The sequence below is a fragment of the Drosophila guanche genome, unplaced genomic scaffold (assembly GCF_900245975.1).
Source record: "Drosophila guanche unplaced genomic scaffold, DGUA_6, whole genome shotgun sequence".
NCBI lineage: Eukaryota > Metazoa > Arthropoda > Insecta > Diptera > Drosophilidae > Drosophila > Drosophila guanche.
In genome coordinates this window covers 1,199,583-1,219,057 of record NW_022995757.1, presented here as the reverse complement: position 1 = coordinate 1,219,057, position 19,475 = coordinate 1,199,583, and the positions used below count along the sequence as shown (strand labels likewise).

General features: G+C 47.5%; 5 protein-coding genes across 9 annotated transcripts; 3 read left to right on the top strand and 2 right to left on the bottom strand.

Moving 5' to 3' along the window:
• Positions 1-3,148: 3,148 nt before the first annotated feature.
• On the bottom strand, positions 3,149-4,218 carry LOC117590330 (salivary glue protein Sgs-3). Its single transcript, XM_034282825.1, has one exon. The coding sequence runs from the start codon at positions 4,143-4,145 to the stop codon at positions 3,180-3,182; it is 966 nt and encodes a 321-aa protein (XP_034138716.1). The 5' UTR covers positions 4,146-4,218; the 3' UTR covers positions 3,149-3,179.
• Positions 4,219-4,903: 685 nt separating this feature from the next.
• LOC117590325 (mucin-5AC) lies at positions 4,904-6,612 on the bottom strand. Its single transcript, XM_034282817.1, has 2 exons — positions 6,446-6,612; positions 4,904-6,380 (listed from the first exon to the last, which is right to left on the bottom strand). Exons 1-2 carry the CDS (start codon positions 6,560-6,562, stop codon positions 5,073-5,075), a joined length of 1,425 nt encoding a protein of 474 aa, XP_034138708.1. The 5' UTR covers positions 6,563-6,612; the 3' UTR covers positions 4,904-5,072.
• Positions 6,613-8,396: 1,784 nt separating this feature from the next.
• LOC117590323 lies at positions 8,397-10,883 on the top strand. The gene is made up of 4 exons (XM_034282815.1): positions 8,397-8,809; positions 8,906-9,946; positions 10,011-10,359; positions 10,436-10,883. The coding sequence occupies exons 1-4, from the start codon at positions 8,618-8,620 to the stop codon at positions 10,741-10,743; spliced, it is 1,890 nt and encodes a 629-aa protein (XP_034138706.1). The 5' UTR covers positions 8,397-8,617; the 3' UTR covers positions 10,744-10,883.
• A 1,005-nt stretch (positions 10,884-11,888) lies between these two features.
• On the top strand, positions 11,889-15,962 carry LOC117590320. Of its 4 annotated transcripts, XM_034282811.1 has the most exons (8): positions 11,889-12,005; positions 12,234-13,018; positions 13,104-13,169; positions 13,254-14,213; positions 14,277-14,438; positions 14,505-14,706; positions 14,810-15,454; positions 15,509-15,962. In XM_034282811.1, the coding sequence occupies exons 2-7, from the start codon at positions 12,270-12,272 to the stop codon at positions 15,422-15,424; spliced, it is 2,754 nt and encodes a 917-aa protein (XP_034138702.1). In that variant the 5' UTR covers positions 11,889-12,005; positions 12,234-12,269; the 3' UTR covers positions 15,425-15,454; positions 15,509-15,962. The 4 variants fall into 4 exon arrangements, with proteins under 4 accessions (XP_034138702.1, XP_034138700.1, XP_034138703.1 ...); XM_034282809.1 differs by having other exon boundaries at positions 14,810-15,962; XM_034282812.1 differs by having other exon boundaries at positions 11,890-12,005; positions 13,107-13,169; positions 14,810-15,962.
• A 172-nt stretch (positions 15,963-16,134) lies between these two features.
• LOC117590329 (post-GPI attachment to proteins factor 2-like) lies at positions 16,135-19,233 on the top strand. 2 transcript variants are annotated; one of them, XM_034282824.1, is made up of 5 exons: positions 16,135-16,564; positions 17,980-18,144; positions 18,237-18,501; positions 18,582-18,800; positions 18,878-19,233. In XM_034282824.1, exons 1-5 carry the CDS (start codon positions 16,358-16,360, stop codon positions 19,036-19,038), a joined length of 1,017 nt encoding a protein of 338 aa, XP_034138715.1. In that variant the 5' UTR covers positions 16,135-16,357; the 3' UTR covers positions 19,039-19,233. The 2 variants fall into 2 exon arrangements, with proteins under 2 accessions (XP_034138715.1, XP_034138714.1); XM_034282823.1 differs by having other exon boundaries at positions 16,135-16,573.
• Positions 19,234-19,475: the final 242 nt, after the last annotated feature.

Here is a 19,475-nt window from a genome sequence, read left to right as displayed (position 1 = left end):
CAAATATCTGTGACAACGACTCTGGGGCAGCATCGCGGCACGAAGATGCTCCCCGCTGGAAAGACACAGATATACGCGTACAGATACAGACAGAGAGAGACGGAGAGATATTCAGCTGGGACATGAAACCAAGCAACAGGCAACGGGCACCAGGCACCAGGCACCAGGCCAAGGGGCAAACCATTTGGGGCACAGCTCTATTTACATAGATGTAAGCAAACAAAAGTCCTACATATTTCAGAGGGTCTTTCAAAACGAAATTTCCCCACACAAAATGTAAGCAAATGTAACCACACAGCAACTGGAGAGTTGTAAAATCGTAGAATCGCGTCGGTCAGTCGTAATATCATGGGAAATCAGGCAAGATCGAACCGCAGCGTTCGAGTAAAATCTTGTATCCTTTTGTCTGAGGCTCTGTTCGTCTGCTTCGAGAGAATAACCATATAAAGATCAAAATCAGATCGGATCATTGTTATTATTGTCAGAATGGAGAACCCTCCCGGTATAAAAGTAGTGCCGCGCCTTTAGAGGCGTCACACAACGTTCCTCCTCTTCTTCTGTGGTCACCTGCGGATATTAACAAAATTCTCGATATTCAATTTGCAAATTATGAGAAGAAAATATGGTTTGTGGTGGGTTTGTATTAGACTATGAAATAAAGAAAATACAATTATTGACAGAAGTAGGTCCCACAATAATGAAAGTAAGCCAAGAAAATTGACAGAACTAGGAATGTTTCCCGCACATGTGGCACAAACTAATATTAAGCCATGGCATCTTTAGACAAGAGGCTTGCAAATTCCAATGATCGTCGATTGAACGGCTCTCTAAAGGGCCATCTTTTGGTGTACTTTGTCTGGTCTGGGCTGGCATTTGCAATCCACTACATAATTATAGTAAGTATTAGCTCATCCTGAGATGACATTCCATTGGTAGATTTCCTCAATTATCGAATGCATTGCATCAGAGACAGATCAATAGATATTTCAAATACTGAAAGCAGGTGGATGCGACAATGCAAGGTACGAGTGCCAGTACGAATGAATGTCTTTCCCATTTGCCTTTAGAGTTGACAATAATTTTCTTAATTTCCAACTCATGATCACCGTGTTTAGTTGCTCAACATTTTAGTAGGAAGCTGCATGTGGCCGCCTCTGCTGCCACACATAATCTTAATGGGGGCCGCCGCATTTCGTTGCGTTTCATTCGTGTCGTTTGGAGAGGAGTCTTCACATTTGCGATGACAGCTCTCGCATAATTGTACAACATTTAAATGTTGATCTTGGCCAGAGTCAGAGCTGTGAAAGCGAGATAAAAGATATCATAAAACACAGACAGAGCGAGAGCAGGAGACAAAGGCAATGGCCACAACGTGTAAATGTGCAAATGACATAACACAACTATGAGTCTCAGAAACTCGTACTAGAGATACAATTGTATCTACTGGCCATTTATCTCTCGCGCAGGGGTGTCGCCAAATGTTTTTCGTTTTTTCATATTTGGGAAATGAACAGAAAGTGGTCAAACAGTGGGATCCACTGTTCGAAATGCAGAATGGGATGCGGGGCCATAGCCACACCACCGCATCTCAATCCCAGTCTGTTGTTTGCCTATGACCGTTTAGGGCCAAATGGCATTACTACTTGGACTAGCACGTACCCAGAGTTTATCCGAGTTTACCCCCAGAGGGGGGGATGGATGGATACGTGCCTGGACTGCGTCCAATATCGGCAAAACCTCGAACTGCGACCGAGTGCGAACATTTAGCTCGGAGTTTTTTGTTTTGTTTTTTGTTTGTTTTTGGCCTGCTTTAATTGTCGCCGCAGCAACTGCGAAGTGGCGTTGAAAAACGCTTTAACGAGCTACGCGCATGCGCAATTGTCCAACCAAGCGGCATCGTCGTCCATAGTCCGTAGCTCGTCCCCCGATTCCCGACTCCCGACTCCCGACTTCTCTATGGCGGCGCTTTATGCAATGCCAACCAGTAGACCGAACGAACATCATTGTGTCGATGGAGAGACTTTCACTCATTTAAGAATTCATTGAGCCCCCAGTAAGCTTTGCATACTTATCGCACTCATTGGCAGATCACTGACCATCCCACCAAACCATGATGCGGAAGTGCCATGAAGCCATCCACTGAACAAGTGCCACACATAACTGAGGAATTTGTACTATCGTGTCACGTGATTGAATGTGTCATCAGATCTTGACCAAAAAGGAAGCACGAAAGCGACAAAGCAGAGTTAGAAACTATGAAGAAAAATACTCCAAGAAATCTTATTAAAATACCAATGAAAATATCAATTAATTACTTTCAAATGGAAAGATAAGATTATGTTCCAAGAACTCTACGAGAGATAATAAGAGAGATAATAAACGCCAAAGGATCCTAATGAGCTTCAATCGGAACCAACACAAAAACGTAAACAGTTCCAAGAGAATTGAATTATTTGTACTCTCCATAAATTGAAAAGATCCACCAATGACAAGAGGTCAAGCGAGCGGTTAAGCAATGTACATATTAAAGAAGATGTCTAAATAAATAAATACTCGTATCTGTATCTAAGAAGATTAGATACCATTTGTTCCAGGAAGTGGCAAATAAAATAAACAGCTTAGAAAGTGATATTCTCTGCAGTCAAGGAACCGCACAGAACATGGCATTTCCCCTTTGGCTTCCCCTACAGTTCTGTCATTCTTCTTGCAAATCGGTCGTACGATCAGTTGGTCACTTATTGTGGCCCAGTTGTCACACAGTCTTAATGGCAGGCACACATGTGATAAGATACACAGGCGATCCATCCGTCTACCCATGGAACGGACAGACCGGGCTGTAGGCTGTACCATAATGGGTTCCTTATCGGCATGACGGATAATGGGAATGAAATTGATTTTCCCGTCATACGCAATACCACTTGAAAAACCCATCAAGATCGCAAGATATTTTTACAAATAAATTATTATTAATTATTCTACAGTTTATTCACTCAAAAAAAAAAAAAAAAAACCGAAATAACAAAAAAAAAGGGTACAGTTTTGGGTTTATAATCGAGCATCGTGGATGGTTTTATTGCTTTTTTCAATTGCTGCTATGCTCTCTCTATCCCTCTCTCTCTTCCACTAGCTCTTGCTCTTTTCCTTTTTGCAACTCTCTCTCTCCCTCTATCTCCATCTCTTTAGACAGATTTGCAGTCGAATTCGATGCTGCAGAAGAGACCAATAAAATCGAACTGCATACCGGGAGGACACTTGAAGACGGCCGAGTGCAGATCGCTGCCATCGTCGTAGCATAGGATGAACTCATTGCAGTTGTCATCCATGGGGAAGAAGCCTGTGCTGGGGCAATCGAGCACCTCGGTGGCCGAAGAGCCATCGTCGGTGGAGGTTGTTCCAGTACCGTCATCGGTGGATGGCTCATCGGTGGAAGGATCATCAGTTGAAGGTTTATCGGTTGAGGGTTCATCGGTTGAGGGTTCATCGGTAGAGGGTTCATCGGTTGAGGGTTCATCGGTAGAGGGTTCATCGGTTGAGGGCTCATCGGTTGAGGGTTCATCGGTAGAGGGTTCATCGGTTGAGGGCTCATCGGTGGAAGGAGCATCAGTTGAAGGTTTATCGGTTGAGGGTTCATCGGTAGAGGGTTCATCGGTTGAGGGCTCATCGGTAGAGGGCTCATCGGTTGAGGGTTTATCGGTAGAGGGTTCATCGGTAGAGGGTTCATCGGTTGAGGGCTCATCGGTGGAGGGCTCCCCCGAGGTCTCTCCTGCGGCTTCCTTGGTGGGGATAGGCGTTTCGGTGGTTGCCTCAACCGGCTTTACCGACGTGCTGCTGCTATCATCCAAATTGTCGGGTGGAATCGTTGGGTTCTCGATGTTGCCTTCCTTTCGTGCCAGCCTCGACAGGTCTGTCACTTCTGTGCATTGGCCAGCCTTGGAGCTGAAGACGGCACCCGAAGAACAGCGCAGGAATTGCAGGGAGAAACCGCCGGCAGGAGAGGCACGACACGCGTAGAACTCGGGCGTGTTATCCACAAGGGCGAAATAGCCGCTCTGACGACACAGGGAGGGAACCTCCGAGGCGCTGGCGGACACCAGGATGAGGGCCACCACCACGGTAGTGCCCAGGAGCATGGGAAGCTTCAACATTTCGTGCAGATTGTGTTGTATGTTCGTTTAGGTTCTCGTTACTTGGTTCGACGGACTAACTGGTCGGACCATTGGCCTGGCTCTTATATAGCCGAACCTCCCTGCCCTGATCGACGCGGTTATATTCCGCCACAGATAAAAAGTAAATCGTGGCGTGGGCCTGTAACGTCTGCGGGCCTAACTATTCGTATGCCTCCCAGATAAGTGATCAACATCAATCGGAACTCGGGCCTTATCTGGATGAGGCGGCTTTCGAGGAATCGTTTCGTATCTCTAGGTAATACAAACATTTACCCCAATAAGCGCCAAATGCAGACCTCCCAGTGGAACAAATTCAACTTTAATTGTTGTTTAAAACTTTTGCACACTGCTGCACGAGAGCGAAGAACGTAGGCCTAGTCATGCTCAAGACAAACAGCTTTCCGTTTTGAAGCATTCGTTCGTTCGTAGGTGTCGAGCATCTTTGCTGCTTTTTCTCGCATATTGGTAAAGGTTGCTGGATGAAAGGTGTGATGAATAGTAGTTCTTCCTCGCTGTAAGTCGAAATACGCGGCTAAACTAACTGAATTGGAACTCCAATAATTATATCTGGCAGACAGCATCTTTCGGTTTCTCTTTTTTTGTCTTAGCATTTATATAAAGTAAATCAGCAGATAAGATTCAATTCTTGAGCTCTTCAAGAGAATCTGTCCGTTCCGGGAATCGCATCTCTTCACTTTTAATTCCCACTTTATGCCCTAAAGTAATAGATATTTCTGTCTAGTTGCCAGAACTTTATTAATACCATACATTACAAAACAAACAAAAAAAAACACAATAATTAGGAGAAGATCTCATAGACTAGGGCAATGGACCAAGGTAGTGCTAGAGGAGCTCTCGCTCTCGGGAGGAGGGAGGCTCAACTCTCAATCGACAAAGGCGTTGGGACTACTCGTCGGATTCGTTGCTCTCGTTGGACTGCCCCTTGCTGGCCTCCTTATCGGCCTTGGCCTGCTCCTTGGCTGCCTTGGCCGCCTCCTTTTCGGCCTTGGCCTGCTGCTTGGCCAGCTCCTTGGCTGCCTTCTTGGCCGCCTGCTCCTCGAGCTTCTGCTGTTTGCGGGCCTGCTTCTCCTGCTCCTTGAGGGCCTTCTGACGCAGCTTTTCCTCCGCCTTGTACAGCTTCAGCTCCCGCTTGATGGCCGCCAAATCGCTCAACTCCAGCGATTCCTGTCCGGGCACAATCTGGGTCCAGTCGTACCGCCAGCAGCCCCTAATCAATGGCTCGAATCTCTGGCCACTGGAGCAGCGCACAATGAACTTGTGGAGTCCGCCCTGCAGGCTGGCCATGCAGCTGTAGTAGTAGGTGTCGTCGTGACCAGCGTAGCGTCCCACAGCCAAACACTCAAACTCGTCGTCCTTGCACACGGACACATCGCGCACACAGCGGCCCAGCTGGGGCGAGAAGGCCGTCAGCGGGGGGCACTCCCCCTCCTGCTCTTGCAGCAGGCGTAGCAACGGATTCCATAGGCAGTTGTGGTAGCGCCTGCAGTCGCCGCCGATATGCGGAAAGAGTCCTGCCGTTTGGCACTCGAAGACGGGCGGCGTGGGCGCAGGAGTCAAAGTGGTGGTTGCCGTTGGCTCTCCGCCGGCACCAGCCTGCGAGGTGGTGCTGTCGGGCTGGTTGGAAGCTCCAGTGGTGCTCTCTGGTTGAACGGGTGCTCCAGTGGTGCTCTCTGGTTGAACGGGTGCTCCAGTGGTGCTCTCTGGTTGAACGGGTGCTCCAGTGGTGCTCTCTGGTTGAACGGGTGCTCCAGTGGTGCTCTCTGGTTGAACGGGTGCTCCAGTGGTGCTCTCTGGTTGAACGGGTGCTCCAGTGGTGCTCTCTGGCTCTAGAGGAGCTCCTGTGGTTGTCTCTGGCTCCAGGGGAGCTCCGGTGGTGGTCTCTGGCTCTAGAGGAGCTCCTGTGGTGCTCTCTGGTTGAAGGGGTGCTCCTGTGCTGGTTTCTTCAGCTGGTGCGGATGTCTCCTGCTCAGCTGAGGTGGTTGTCTCCGCCTCTGGCGTGGTTCCTTCCTGTTCAGGCGTTGTGGATTCCACCTCGATGGGTGCCTGTGTGGTCTCCTCCTTCGGCAGGGGGGTGGTTGTCTCCCAGCCGCTGCCCTCGGTCGTGGTCGAGGCATCGTTCCAGGGTTCGGCCTGGACCAGCTGATTGTTGCCATCGCCGCTGAGTGCCAGGATGCCGCAGGACTTTGTCAGAAGCTGCAATCGGTTACCAATGGGTCATTCCCCCAATCCTCAGCCTCTCAATCAATGGGTACACTTACCAGGGCGGCGCACAGCAGCAGAATGGAGGTGGCCATCGAGAATTTTCCGGTCATCGTTCTGCGCACTGTGAATGTGGTTTCTGTGGTTCTGGTTCTGGTTCTGGTTGTCGTTTTCATTGTCGTTGCCAGTGGCTAACGTCGGTCGATCGTTGTATGAGCTAATGACACGACCACCGCTCGGTTATATAGCGAAAATCTTTGGATGCTGCTGTGTAGCAGTTCGCCTTATCTATCGGGCTTAGCACCTTGCCATCACATCATCTTCATATGCCACAGATACGGTGGATATAACTGCGGCTATGGCTATGGCCACGACTAGGGCTATGTGGGTATATGGGTATATGGTTGCAAATAAAATAGTGTGTTGTTCCCCGCATCTCTGACGTCTCCGGATAAATTGCAAAATACAGTTGTAAACCCATAAACCCACAGCACAGACACACCACCATGCAGTCCACGGATATGAAACGGAAGTGTGTAAAGATATCACTGCGTTAGATCTTTCTCTCTCTCTCTCTCTCTCTCTCTGTCTCTCTCTTTCTCTAAGTGGAGATAAGTGTCTCGGGAGCAACTGGGAGTGGAGGTCAAGCGGCGGGCGAGATAGGAATTGTTTGTCCTCAGCTTTTTTTTTATTTTTTGCTACTGTGTCATAAAACGGATACGATACGATACGATATATGTACATATGTACATATATATGCCCAAGAGAATGAATAACAAAGAAACACAAAAGCGCCGATGAGTGTGTGACGCATCCCACTCTTGAAGCTGAAGAATAATCACCCCCAATCTTAAGCTGTCTATCTTCTGATATATCTTCTATCTTTAGCAGTTTTTTGGCAGATTGTGCATAGAAAAAGAACGCAAAAAGTACCAGTGAAAAGAAACTAAAAATGGAACAGGCAAAGTCGAATTATATTCATTACACTTAGGTGCTTATATTATAAATATTTATATTTGTTATCTTAAATGCATCCGCAATTTGCGCAAAATTGCTTACTGCTTTTAATCAGCATTCGCTATCGAACAATATATGATCTGTGTTCTAGGGATCTCATGGAGCCCTTAATTCCATGCAGCAATTCCTAATCAATCTATGACGAATGCAAATTTCCCATAAGCGAGAATGATTCTAGAAGATTTATAATAAATAAAATTAATAAAAATTTAATATTTACAATAGTTGTGGAAGAAATAAAAGTATTCAATAATTAATGGTTATCTAACCTTGAGCTAGTCACAAGCATTTCTTTAAACTAATAATAATAATACAAAAGTTAATTATTTGTTACTTAAGGGGAACGGAACCATTGCCACTCCCGCGTGAACGCTGAATACAATCCACGCTCATTCGCTAATGTTAATGTACGAAAAGTGGATCCTAAGATGTTCGCTTATTGCTCATGGTATCATTTGATCTTATTTCTCTCTCTCTCTCTCTATGACATACTGGCGTATCAGCAGTCACACATGTACTATGCATTGCATTAATCCTAAATTAATCCTAAATCGATTACAAAACAAAGCACACTCCTCCACACAGCACAATGGTTGAACCCATTTGGGGGGAAGAGGGTGGGACAGAGAGACAATACGTTCCACAAATGAGCACTCGGCATGTATCTGCATGTCTGCCAGTGCCTAATCATTTGGCTCGTCTCTAGCCATGGCTATGGCTATGGCTATGGGCTATGATGGCGTTCTGCGTATGTCTGGCCATAAACATAATCCTCTGCTGACGATGGGGCTGTTGGGCTTTTGGGGCTGTGCGGCTGTGTGACTGTGTGGCTGACGGAGTTGCAGGCAAAACAAAACGCTTTGCATATCTGACGTTAATCTCACGGCTACACATGCATCAGTGTGTGGACAGAGATAGGGATACGAGTACCTAGATATCTCTGGTTGTGGGTGAGTGATAAGAGTTGATTGTTATCAGAACCGAACCCATCTCGCCGTCTACTGGCAGGGCGTCTCTGTGTGGCTCTCAGTGTGTGGGTGAACGCTTTCCGTTTGGCCATTACCTAAGCTGCTTTGAGGCTTGGTAAATGATGATGCCTGCTCACGGCTAGACGGAACGGACCGAGCCGCATACAAAACGCATCACAGAACGCCCGGCAAACGGATACGGATACGTCTCGAAATAAGCTTTCAGAGGCCATCAGACAACAACGGATGGCAACACCCAAAGCGAGGGACAGAGATACGGAGTACATGGCAGCGTCTACAGGGATTACAAATGTGGCAGTGGGCGTGGGCGTGGGCGTGCGCCGACCCACTGCCCGGGCCACCGCTGGCATACAGCGACGGCGGGTGGTCAAGAAGCACATTCAACAGAAGTACATGCTCTGCGGCTTTGCCATACACGTAAGTCTCTCTCTTTCTCTCTCTCTATATCTCTTTATTCGCACAAATCTCCATCACTCACTCTCTTTCTCACACACTCTCTCTGTTTCTTTGCAGGCCTTTCTGGCAACGCCCGCCTACCTGTACGGCAACGTTGTGGAGTCGGACAAGGATCTGGTGCTGCGCATATGGCCAGCCATTGTCTACCAGGCCACGGGTGAGCTGTGCCGCTCTATTATGGAGCATCTGGACACAGAGTATGGAGGTCGATCGAGGGAGACAACACAGTACCGGCGCGTCTTCTTGCTGGCCACGCTCATTGCCTGCCTGTCGCTGATGGTCAGCGGCATTTTGTTCTCCTCGGCCTGGATAGTGGTCACCACCACCACGCAGGCGGTGGCCATTGTTTTCTATGGCTGCTTTGCAGGCATCGGCTCCAGCCTGTATCTGTGGAAGACGCATGTCATACTGGAGGCGGTGCGTCCGCGGGAGGACAAATATGTGCGCAAAACGATCCACCTGTGCGGCGAGGCCTTCTGCCAACTCTTCTTGTCGTTTGTCTTCACCAGCCTGCGCACACTCTATGGCACCGCCCAGTCCATTGTCCTGATGTCCGCACTGCTGGTGAACCTCATCCCCCTCAGCCTGATCATCACCAAGCATCGGGAGGATGCCTTCACCACCAAGCGCATATCCGTGATCAAAGCGGAGACGGGCTTTGCCGCCCTCCCTCTGCGAGCGGCTCTTGCAGCCAATTTGGTTGCAGATCAGATGGACGGACTGGAGATGCTCTCATGGCGCAATCCCGCGACCGAGATGGTGGCCACGCCTGGTGCAGCTGTGGTGGCTGCCGCCGTTGTGGACACACACAGCAACTACATGCTGGCCACGGATGAGGCTTATGTGACTTATGTGAATCCCAATGGCGTGGAGATCATGGAGATCATACCCGAGGAGGATGAGACTGTGTCCATGATGCGTTCCAGCAATGCCACTATCGATAACTATGGCATGTCCGTGTCCCAAATGTCACACAAATCCCTGTCCAATGGCCGCCTTCATCTGCAGAACCCGCCGCTCAATCCAGGCACGGCCACGGCCACGGGCACGGGCACAGGCAACTCCTCCCCGATGCAACCCACCAATCATGCCAATCTGGTGAGTCCTCTCCACCCCAGCTGCCCCCTTGCTAATGATCCCCTCCCATGCAACCGCCAAGCAGCATCGCATACGTCGCATGTCGCGGGCAGTCACCTCGCACCTGTGGTGGAATCTGCTGGACAAGATTGCCATGCCGCTGCAGCAGGCGCTGCTCGTGCCGCAGCTGTACGCCACCACCCTGCTGCTCTCGGCGGACATCTTCAGCTATGTGATGTGCCTCACAGTGCTGCCGGGACTGGCGGTCACGCACCATGCCCTCAAGAATGCTGAGATTCCGTTTCTGTTCTCGCTTCTGGCCTTCCCCTGGATGTGCTTCTCGCTGATGACGCCGCGCTTCGGGACAAGCCTCTACAAGCACAAGCTCCAGTGGCACACCATGGGCAGTATATGCAAGTGCCTGGCCCTGATCTGTGAGTGTGCCACACCCGCGTCCAATTTGAGCCCGCAGACTAATCCTTACCTTCCTCCCCTTGCGATCCCGCACAGTCATTAGCTTCTCCACGTCCAAGCTCCTGCTGAGCGTCTCCGCTGTGCTGCTGGGCTTTGGCCAGGTGGTCACCGCCTTTCTGCAGGAGCTCGTCTTCCAGATGGGCATGACGCGGGCCAATTGGACGGCCATACGGCGGCCAGTGCACTTCACCAACGGCCTGCTGATCCTCGTGTGGGGCGCCCTGGCCCACTGGGTGGTCGTGCGGTACTCCTTCCAAGCCACCGTGGGCCTTGCCGGGGCCCTCTACGGAGCGACAACGCTGCTGTGGAATTTTCTCTTCTTCTGCTGCCAGGGCAGCGACTAGGTCCGGTACGCCTCCTCCTCCCTCTCGTCCTCCTTCTCATTCATATTCCTCCGTATCTCTTGGTAGTTGTCGTTGTTCTTGTGCTTCCGGTTGTAGCTCGTTGGTGATATTACAAAATAAAGAAATTAACCAAAAACCAATACACCAATCGATACAAAAAGCCCGCCATGATGGAAATGTAGCAGCTCTCTGCTACATGGCAACTACATAGGAAGAGACATCGGCCCAGAAAATCGGTGCACACTAGCACTCCGTAGCGTCCAGTAGTGGAAGTAGAGGGCCGTGCATTCTTGCTCAGCGCACTCTGACTCTTTCGAAGATCATGCGGACAACCGTTTTACTTCGAAAGATTTATCAAACTCCCTCAGGGATTCGAAGATTGCGCCAGGGTTCGTCTATGCGCAGCAGTGCCCAGAACATTGCCTTGAAGATCTTAAGATTTACTTTCTATTACATTTCATTCCCGCCATGTACTTTAAAATTCTATATTGAAAATAAATACTTTTAATATTTTTTCTGACCTTTTACGCGTTTTTAACTTTCAACCAATGAAAAACCTCGAAATTTTTCGATCGGACCATGGTGTTCAATAACATCGCCTTTTTGGTAATTTAAGTACGTTTTGTGATTTGAATGATTTTAATTGAACCCTATTTTGTGAGCGATCCAATTAAAGAGATTTAACGCTGACAATAATTACTTGCTAGTAATATTAAATAGATCGTCAAAGTCGAGCAAAATTATTTAAGATTTAAGGTATATTTACGGTATATTTTTAAAATGATATGGTATATTTTGGTATCTTTTTGAGGGTTGTGCGTTATATTTTATCGATAATTCAGCGGTCACACTGGCTATAGTGCTGCCAACTCTCGGGTCATAAAAAAGTAAACTTGCTAGAAAGCCAGAAATTGCCAGATAATTTTGAGGGTAGCATAAAAATAAACGCCTAAGTGTTGAAACGTTTATTTAACAGTAGAATCTCGCAAACTAGAACCACATTGTTCCTGGGGTGAATCTAATTTCTGAAAAGGTTTATATATGCTAAATATCAAAAAAATTAAATATATCTTGGAAAATAGCTATAATTCTCTCCATTCGCTATACGCTAGATCCAGTGCGAAAATAGCTAAGCTGGCAACACTGACTGTCTAGCTCTCCGAGAAGTAAAAAAAAAATAATTATTCTGTAAAATTAGTTAGTAAAGCTAAGCTAGTAAAAACGTTTTTTCAAAATTGTTTCGTGTTTAACGATTTTAAGCGGTAAGTGAACCACCATGGTGAACAGAGCGGCGTGGGGGGAGTGAAACAGCATCAAGAGCCGCGGCGGCTGTTGTGTGCGAAAAGCGGGAAGCCGAGAATACGCGTCTAGGCACTCCAGGGGTAAAACAAAAACTTTGCAGCCGGCACGCACTCAATGGCACACATTATCTTTGTTACCTCGTGTTTACTAGTAAAATACCTCATTTTTTTTTTCCTGATCGCTTGCAGATTTAGTGTACAGGTGAAAACCGAAAGTTTAGCCGTATGTCTCAGAATCCCGAGGACTTCGGGCAATTGGAAAATGCACAAGATTTTCATAGCTATAGATCAGCCAATCATCTCCATTACTATGGCCCAAACCCAACGCCGATCCTTAATAAGGTACGCACCAACCATTTAAGTGAAAACAACGGGCCTCAACACACACAACAACACACAGTACCACACTATTCCGCACCACAGTTAGCTGCAGTGAAATTTGGCAAGAAACAGCAGACACTTCCACAAAAGCATCCAACTGAACTGCCAGAAGAGGGCCTGCAGTTTTCCGTGGAACATAATCTACAGTCCAGACAGCCAACGGCTGAAGAAGAATACCAAATAGAGCAGCAGCCAGACGCGTGCGTCCCCGAAGCTGGTGTGGAACCAACATCCAAGCGAACCATTGTTAAAGCCCTTTACCAGATTTTGCACGTAATTGGGTCGAAAAAAAAGCGGCCTTGGGGAGAGCGCAGCCGAGCCCAGCAACTGTTCGAAATCTCACTGTGCCAGGAAACACTCTTTAAGCTGTGGAAGGATTTAAAAGCTGTGCCGGAGTACGAGCTGTCCGCCGAGGAATTAACGCCATTGGTGGCCTTTCAGAAGGACATTGAGCAAATAGAAAAACTTGTAGGCGATTCGATGGGATTGAACTTGTTGGATAAACTGCGAAACCTCTTGAAAAGCTGGACACGTCAGAAAAATGAAACTGCCACTGAAGTAGCCGTAACCGGCGACGGAGCACAAGGTCCACGGTAAGTCAAAAGAGGGGAAATATAACATTAGGTATGTGTGCATATATTTGGTTATCTATTGTTGTCTCTGTTCTGTTCCATAAAGCAGCAACGAAGCCGCCATCGACGAAGGAACTCTACAATTAAAGAACAGAACCACCAGAAAGCGTTCGTAAGTGTTTCCCTTTGATTTTACTCTCAATTGATGTCATAAGTATATTTATTTAAATTTGTTACTGCTTTTACTTTATTTCAGTGGAGGAAAACGGGACGGCGGCAAGGAAAATTTCATCAAGTATCGCCGTGTGGAAAGCACATTTCCCCGTTTCATTTCGCAACCGATTGCCGAGGACATGCCCACCACCAGCGCGTCAGCGTCTTTTGCTGAGCAGGAATCAGGAGCAATGACCCGTATGCAGATACCCTCTTCGGGTAACAAGCGTCTGTCCATATTTAATGAGCCACGAACCGCACATCAAGTCATACGATATCATGGCGTCGGCAATAATATAGAACTATCCGACGATGATGAGCCGCCAGTCGATGGCTATTTCTTACTGTCGCTCGGTAATGGGCGTACTGGCACTGCTTCCTCAGCCAGTTGGGGTCCGAAGGGTCGGTCCTCATCACATGGGGACGCTGCTGCTCCTGCAGCGGCACCCTCATCGCTTGTACGCCCCTCGCTGCTGTATGCGGATGCGGTGCGTCTGGGCCAGAATGGCTACACCGAGCAACCACACACAAACATGAATGGACATCAGCATCATCCGCATCATTCGCACTCCATTCGCGGATCCCCAAATCACGACAGTCTTCTCATGCGCATGGAGCGTCTCGCCGAGCGTGAGCAGTACGTGAATTTCGTAAGCGACGTGGCCATCAGTGAGTTTAGAAAGCAAACCAGCCGCACAAACCCGCCGCCACTCCTACCAATGGCCAGTTGGACAGCCATGGTGAAGAAGAACCCCAATGCCAACACGCAAGACCTTCGAGCCGAGTACTCCAGGCAGGTGCAAAAGGCCAAGGAGAGCGTCCCCAGGCCAACACCACCGCAACAGACATCGATGCACCAGTCTGTCTTCGAGCTAAACTCAACGGACAGCAACTCGGGTAGCGGCAGCGGCAGCGGCAGTTCGCCCCCCGTTCAAGTGGCAGCCAAAGGTGCACCACCACAGCCCGTCATAATTGATCTGGATAGTAGTTCGAATGAAAAGCCGTAAGTGAAGGAGATGGCATCTAACTTTGAGGCAAACTTTAAATTGTTTTCTGATATCCTTAGCGCTGCAAAAAGTGATGCGGAGCACCAGAAGAAATTCCAGACGATGCAACAGCCTTTAAGCGAAATCATCTTCTTTCGAGATGATTATGAGCAGAAGTTCAGGCAGCGCGAGCAGCGTCAACGCACGGAAGTGAACCATCACCGTGAGCTGGCACACGTCGAGTAAGTATCTTAAGCCACACTAGACGGGCCTGTCGATTCAGTTATAATGATCGAACTCCTTTCCAGCGCTGACAAGTTAACCGAAGAGCGTCGCCGTCTGGAGGGTACATTCCGATGGACCGTCTTGGACTACCGCATGGGATGTTTGGCCATGACACCGAAGACGGGTGCCGAGCAGGAGGAAGTCGAGCCGGATATTGAGTTTATTCCCATCAGCGAAGAACAGCAAAGGGAGCTGCATGAAATGGTCACTGGCGATCCTAATGATGTAAGTCATCCCCATCTATATATGCAAAAGTGCAGCGCACTGTCTCGCTCTATTTCATGATTTGCCTCTCATCACATGAATGTCTCTGGTTTTGTATTTGCAGCCGCTGATCCGAAAATATTCGCTTACAATAACGAAAAAGTATATTCGCTCATTGACCGGGCTCACCTGGCTGAACGATGAGGTGATCAATTTCTATATGAATATGATCATCGAACGATCAGAGCAGAAGGCGGGCATACTGCCCAGTGTGTATGCCATGAACACATTCTTTATGTCACGTCTGCTTAAGGACGGGTTTAGTGCTGTGAAGCGCTGGACACGTAAGATTGATGTGATCAGCAAGGACATTATTGTGGTGCCGGTACACTTTAATGGCATGCATTGGTGCATGGCCATTATACACATGAAGAACCAAACAATCTTCTACTACGACTCGCTAGGAAATCCGAACAACGCGGTCCTCGACGCGTTGAAAAACTACGTGCAGGAAGAATCATTGGATAAACGCAAGCAGCCCTTTGACGTTAGCGGCTTTCGGATCGAAAATATCCTAAACGGACCGCAGCAGACGAACGGTAGTGACTGCGGCGTCTTCAGCTGTATGACAGCTGAATATATAACTCGGGACAAGCCGCTCACATTCAGCCAGGAGCATATGCCCTACTTTAGAAAGAAAATGATGCTAGAGATTGTACATGGGCAGCTTTGGAAATAGGTGACAGCTTCTCTGTTTGTCATGCTCCTCGCAAACAAAAACAAAAACAAACTAACCCACACACAGCCCATACAGACAGTAAAGTCCACACCCTTGCACTAAGCTAACAAATCTAGCAATAAGGAAAAGTTTAGGATTAATCAATTAGCTGGCGAATGAACTAATAAGTGTGTTGAGTGGACACACTTATTAATTTATTCGATTAAGACGTACGAAACATATTGGGAAGAATGGCAGATGTCTAAATCTATCCCCATCCTCATACACTCCCAAAGGGGAACACAACATTTTAAAAGTTACTAAATCAATGATGGTCCACGAACCAAAAGAGCAGCAGCAATCGAGTAAGCAAGCGCTTCAACATATTTATTTAATTTTTCAGTGTAAGATTTGATTCGGTTTTTTTTTTCATTTTGATAACACAACAGCAATGAAGCAATACGTTAGACGTAGCATAATAAGGAGCTACCTTTTGAACCTTGGATGGGGCTCCATATAATAAAAAAACGAATATAATATGTAACATAACATAATATAAGTTATTTAATTAAATTCTTAAATACGTGATTTTGAGCGCATTTTAGCACATCGTATATCGCATTGAATTCATCGCAAGTGCTGTGCTATCGATAGTTAATGTATCGCTGAAAAAGTTAGCGGTAAATCAAGATTCCTATAAATGCAGTGGTTTCGAGGGCGCCAGTCCAGTGTGACCGTGTTCTGTTACAAAAAAGCAGGTGGGCGAAAAAATTAAACGGGGACTGCGGACTGCTGGACTGCGAAATATTAAATATTATCAAAAGGAAAAAAAGACAGGCAGTCGCGTGTGAAGCGCGCGCGCGGTTCGGCGGCAGCAGCAGGGCATACAAATTATGCGAAAGGGCATCCTCCACAGACAAACAATTAACAGAAACGACGACGCCGCCGACAAATATGCAGAACATACAGAATTCAACAGCATCAACGTCATCGTCATCCGGGGTATCGAGGACAGGATGTGTTGCAGCATCATCCTCATCAGATAGCAGCGGGGCGAGAGCGGAGGCAAAATCCAGCAAAATCAGTGATGGAGGCGGCGGCGTCATCGGCAGTGGCGGGTCCAGCGGCGATAGCTGCACCCTCCACGATCCGGCAGCGGCGGTGAGAACAGTGGGTGCATGTGTAACCATGGAAATTGAATTCTTTCCAATATACCATATAACCTGTGTGCCAATAATTGTTTTTTGTTTTTGTGTGTGTTTTCTTGATGTTTCTGTGTGGTTGCGGATTGTGTGTGGCCAAAAATTATATAACATTAAGCCAAAACCGAAAGGCAGCCAGCGCACGCTTATGACCTGACCCCGCTCCGGCCATAGGCCACCCTGTCGCCGTAAAAACCGTCCCCCTTCCCAGCTACCTTCCAGCCTGTGTGTGTGTGTGTTGTGTGCGTGGGTGTACTGTATAAGCATGTGTGTGTGTGCCTGTTTTATTTTACCCTCCTCTTTGCTCTTCCGTTGCTGTAATTTTCGCAGTTAGAAGACCCATTTCCCCGCCTCAGCTGCGCATGCCGCACACACAGACATATACCATCCCCCACCAACCACCCCACCCTTGAATGGGCTTTTTCTGTTTGCTTTTTGCTTTTGTAGTTTTCGAAATGCGTTTTGCTTCGATTTGTTTTTCTCTTTCCTCCATGTTGTTTACCGTTATGTTTTCACCATTCCGAAATGACAGAACCCTGCCCCTTCCCTTTCCCATATGTTACGTTTCACTCTGTATCTCTCGCTCATCACATCTCTTTCTATGACCCCACATGTCGATGGGAGCCACGCGTGGGCTTTCTGTGCGCCACAATGTTCCGTGACATGTCCTGTCCGGTCCCTGATTTAATCACAACGCATTCTATTTCATTTGCAACGCCTCGCCAACACTTCCTAAATAATTTGGCGCTAATTAATTTTGGACAATGGCAGGCGGAACTCGGCACCAGCTGTGGGCCTGATTACGTCAGGATGGATGGATGGTGGGTCCAGTTTCAGCTCCAGCTCCAGACGTATCTATATTTGGACATTAATCCTTTTGCCATGATAGCAAACGGCCTTGCCACCCACTCAAGGACTCGTTTATTTATAATCCTATTTCCCTCGTTGCGGAGGCTGTGATTCGGAGACGTGGTCGTTCGGTCCGTCGGTCTTCATTCATTATTCAGTTTTCGTGCGAGTCCCCGGGTCGCCGTCCCCGTCCATTTATGTATGAGTATGTGTAAATATGTACATACAAGTACATATGTATGTACACATGTATGCGTTTATTTATATATAGTTTTTTTGCCATCAACTTTGTTTCTGATTATTGGTTGGGGGGTTTTTGTTTTTGCTTGTTTATTGATTTATTCATATTCTCCTTTCACATTTTTTTTAGCGCTTTTTGTTGTTGCTAATTTAACGAAATTAAAAACAAAACCAAATATAGCTAATTAGCGCGCACGGTAAGCCTCCACCAGAAAGGAGCGCCCAAAGAAGGGCCCTCCCCCCCCCTTGAGTCAACCTCTTACTAATTCCCTTCCATAATTGCAGGCCACAAAGCAACAGCATCAGGAGCAGCCATTGACCATACACTATCTGGCCAGCTTCCATGAGATCTGCGTGGTGACCGCCCTGCTGCCACTGGTGACTCTCTTCACCTGCTTTGTGACCGCCTACGTCTTCCAGTACGACGATGTACACGAGACACATTGCCGCGTGAGTGTTCGGGTGGTATTCCCGAAAGAATCCCCACAGAGACAGAGAGCAAGAGATTTAACCTTCACTCCCTTTTGGGCTCGGCTTTACAGGTCTACAATATAATACCCTCGATAAGTGCAATTACGGGCGTAAGTCCGCAGCGCTACTTCTGGCGTTTTAGCATTGCGCTGCACATCGGACCACGAATACCCATTGCCTTTGTCTACAAGAACTACTATCGGTCGCAGCTGAAGCGGCTCAGCCCAGAGTTGGTGCCACAGGCCAGCTGGCTGATCAGCCTTATTCTGGTGCTCAATTGCATTGAGATAGCGTCCCTCGGCGGCGTTACCTATATATCAAATCGGGAGAACTATCGTAAGTCCATGCTGAAGCACAAGCTGTTTAGATTTAAGATAATTGATGATGTTTTTGTTCTGTTTATTTTCGGCCTGAAGCCGTGCACGAGAGAATCTTCATCACGTTCATGGTTTGTTCGCTGTGCTATATGCTGGCCACCATCAAGCTGAATGGAATACTCAATGCTGGCCAGTCACTGAATGTTCAGCAGCAGCAGTCCATAAAGTGGAAGAAGTTCTTCTTTGTGGCCTCTATACTGAGCACCATCGGTCTGTTGGTCTTCTTTGCCAAACATCGCTTCTACTGTCACGATTTGGGTGAGTTATGGCACAGTGCAGGGGTTCGCCTTGGGTCGCTGACTAATTCGAGAATCTCTCTCTTTCCCCATATGCAGCCTTTAGCTGGTTTGCATTCTTCGAGTACTTGATTGCCATTGCCAATATGCTGTATCATTTCACGATCATCTGGGACTTTCCGTCGCAGTACATGGTGATTTTGCAGGGGCCGCTGGAGAATATATCGCAGTACTTGAGCAGCAGGCCGAAAACTGACTAGATCTGGGATATGCTTCCTCCATGCGTTCGTTTGATTTCTCGTGCTTGCTCTCCTACCGTGTACAGTGTCTGTATAATTCCCATACGAAACGTACAATTATTGATCTTCTGCAACTTTAAAGTTTAAACCTAAGCGCTTCCATTGCAAACACAAAACATTCTATTTTTCCCTCAACTTTCTCTCTCTCCCTCTACACACTCGAAAAAGTGAACGAAAAACTAAAAACCAAACGCAAAAAAATAAACCGAAACCGAAAAAACGAATGCAAAAATGCTCCATAGTTCCACAAATATTATAATATATATATTATATATCTTACGGGCATAATGTCCTTTGTACACATTCGAATTACGAGTAAATGTATTAAGTAATGGTTTAAGTGCACCAAAGGAATACCATAGAGTAGATAACAACTGGTAGCTCGGAAAAAGAAGAAG

Excerpts from the sequence above, each read along its gene's own strand:
- LOC117590330 (XM_034282825.1), bottom strand. The coding sequence starts at position 4,145 with ATGTTGAAGCTTCCCATGCTCCTGGGCACTACCGTGGTGGTGGCCCTC.
- LOC117590325 (XM_034282817.1), bottom strand. The coding sequence starts at position 6,562 with ATGAAAACGACAACCAGAACCAGAACCAGAACCACAGAAACCACATTC. Across the intron at positions 6,381-6,445 it reads TGCTGCTGTGCGCCGCCCTG|CTTCTGACAAAGTCCTGCGG; the intron begins GTAAGTGTACCC and ends AACCGATTGCAG.
- LOC117590323 (XM_034282815.1), top strand. The coding sequence starts at position 8,618 with ATGGCAACACCCAAAGCGAGGGACAGAGATACGGAGTACATGGCAGCG. Across the intron at positions 8,810-8,905 it reads TCTGCGGCTTTGCCATACAC|GCCTTTCTGGCAACGCCCGC; the intron begins GTAAGTCTCTCT and ends GTTTCTTTGCAG. Across the intron at positions 9,947-10,010 it reads CCACCAATCATGCCAATCTG|CATCGCATACGTCGCATGTC; the intron begins GTGAGTCCTCTC and ends ACCGCCAAGCAG.
- LOC117590320 (XM_034282811.1), top strand. The coding sequence starts at position 12,270 with ATGTCTCAGAATCCCGAGGACTTCGGGCAATTGGAAAATGCACAAGAT. Across the intron at positions 13,019-13,103 it reads GACGGAGCACAAGGTCCACG|CAGCAACGAAGCCGCCATCG; the intron begins GTAAGTCAAAAG and ends TGTTCCATAAAG. Across the intron at positions 14,214-14,276 it reads AGTAGTTCGAATGAAAAGCC|CGCTGCAAAAAGTGATGCGG; the intron begins GTAAGTGAAGGA and ends TGATATCCTTAG.
- LOC117590329 (XM_034282823.1), top strand. The coding sequence starts at position 16,358 with ATGCAGAACATACAGAATTCAACAGCATCAACGTCATCGTCATCCGGG. Across the intron at positions 16,574-17,979 it reads CGGCAGCGGCGGTGAGAACA|GCCACAAAGCAACAGCATCA; the intron begins GTGGGTGCATGT and ends CCATAATTGCAG. Across the intron at positions 18,145-18,236 it reads TACACGAGACACATTGCCGC|GTCTACAATATAATACCCTC; the intron begins GTGAGTGTTCGG and ends TCGGCTTTACAG.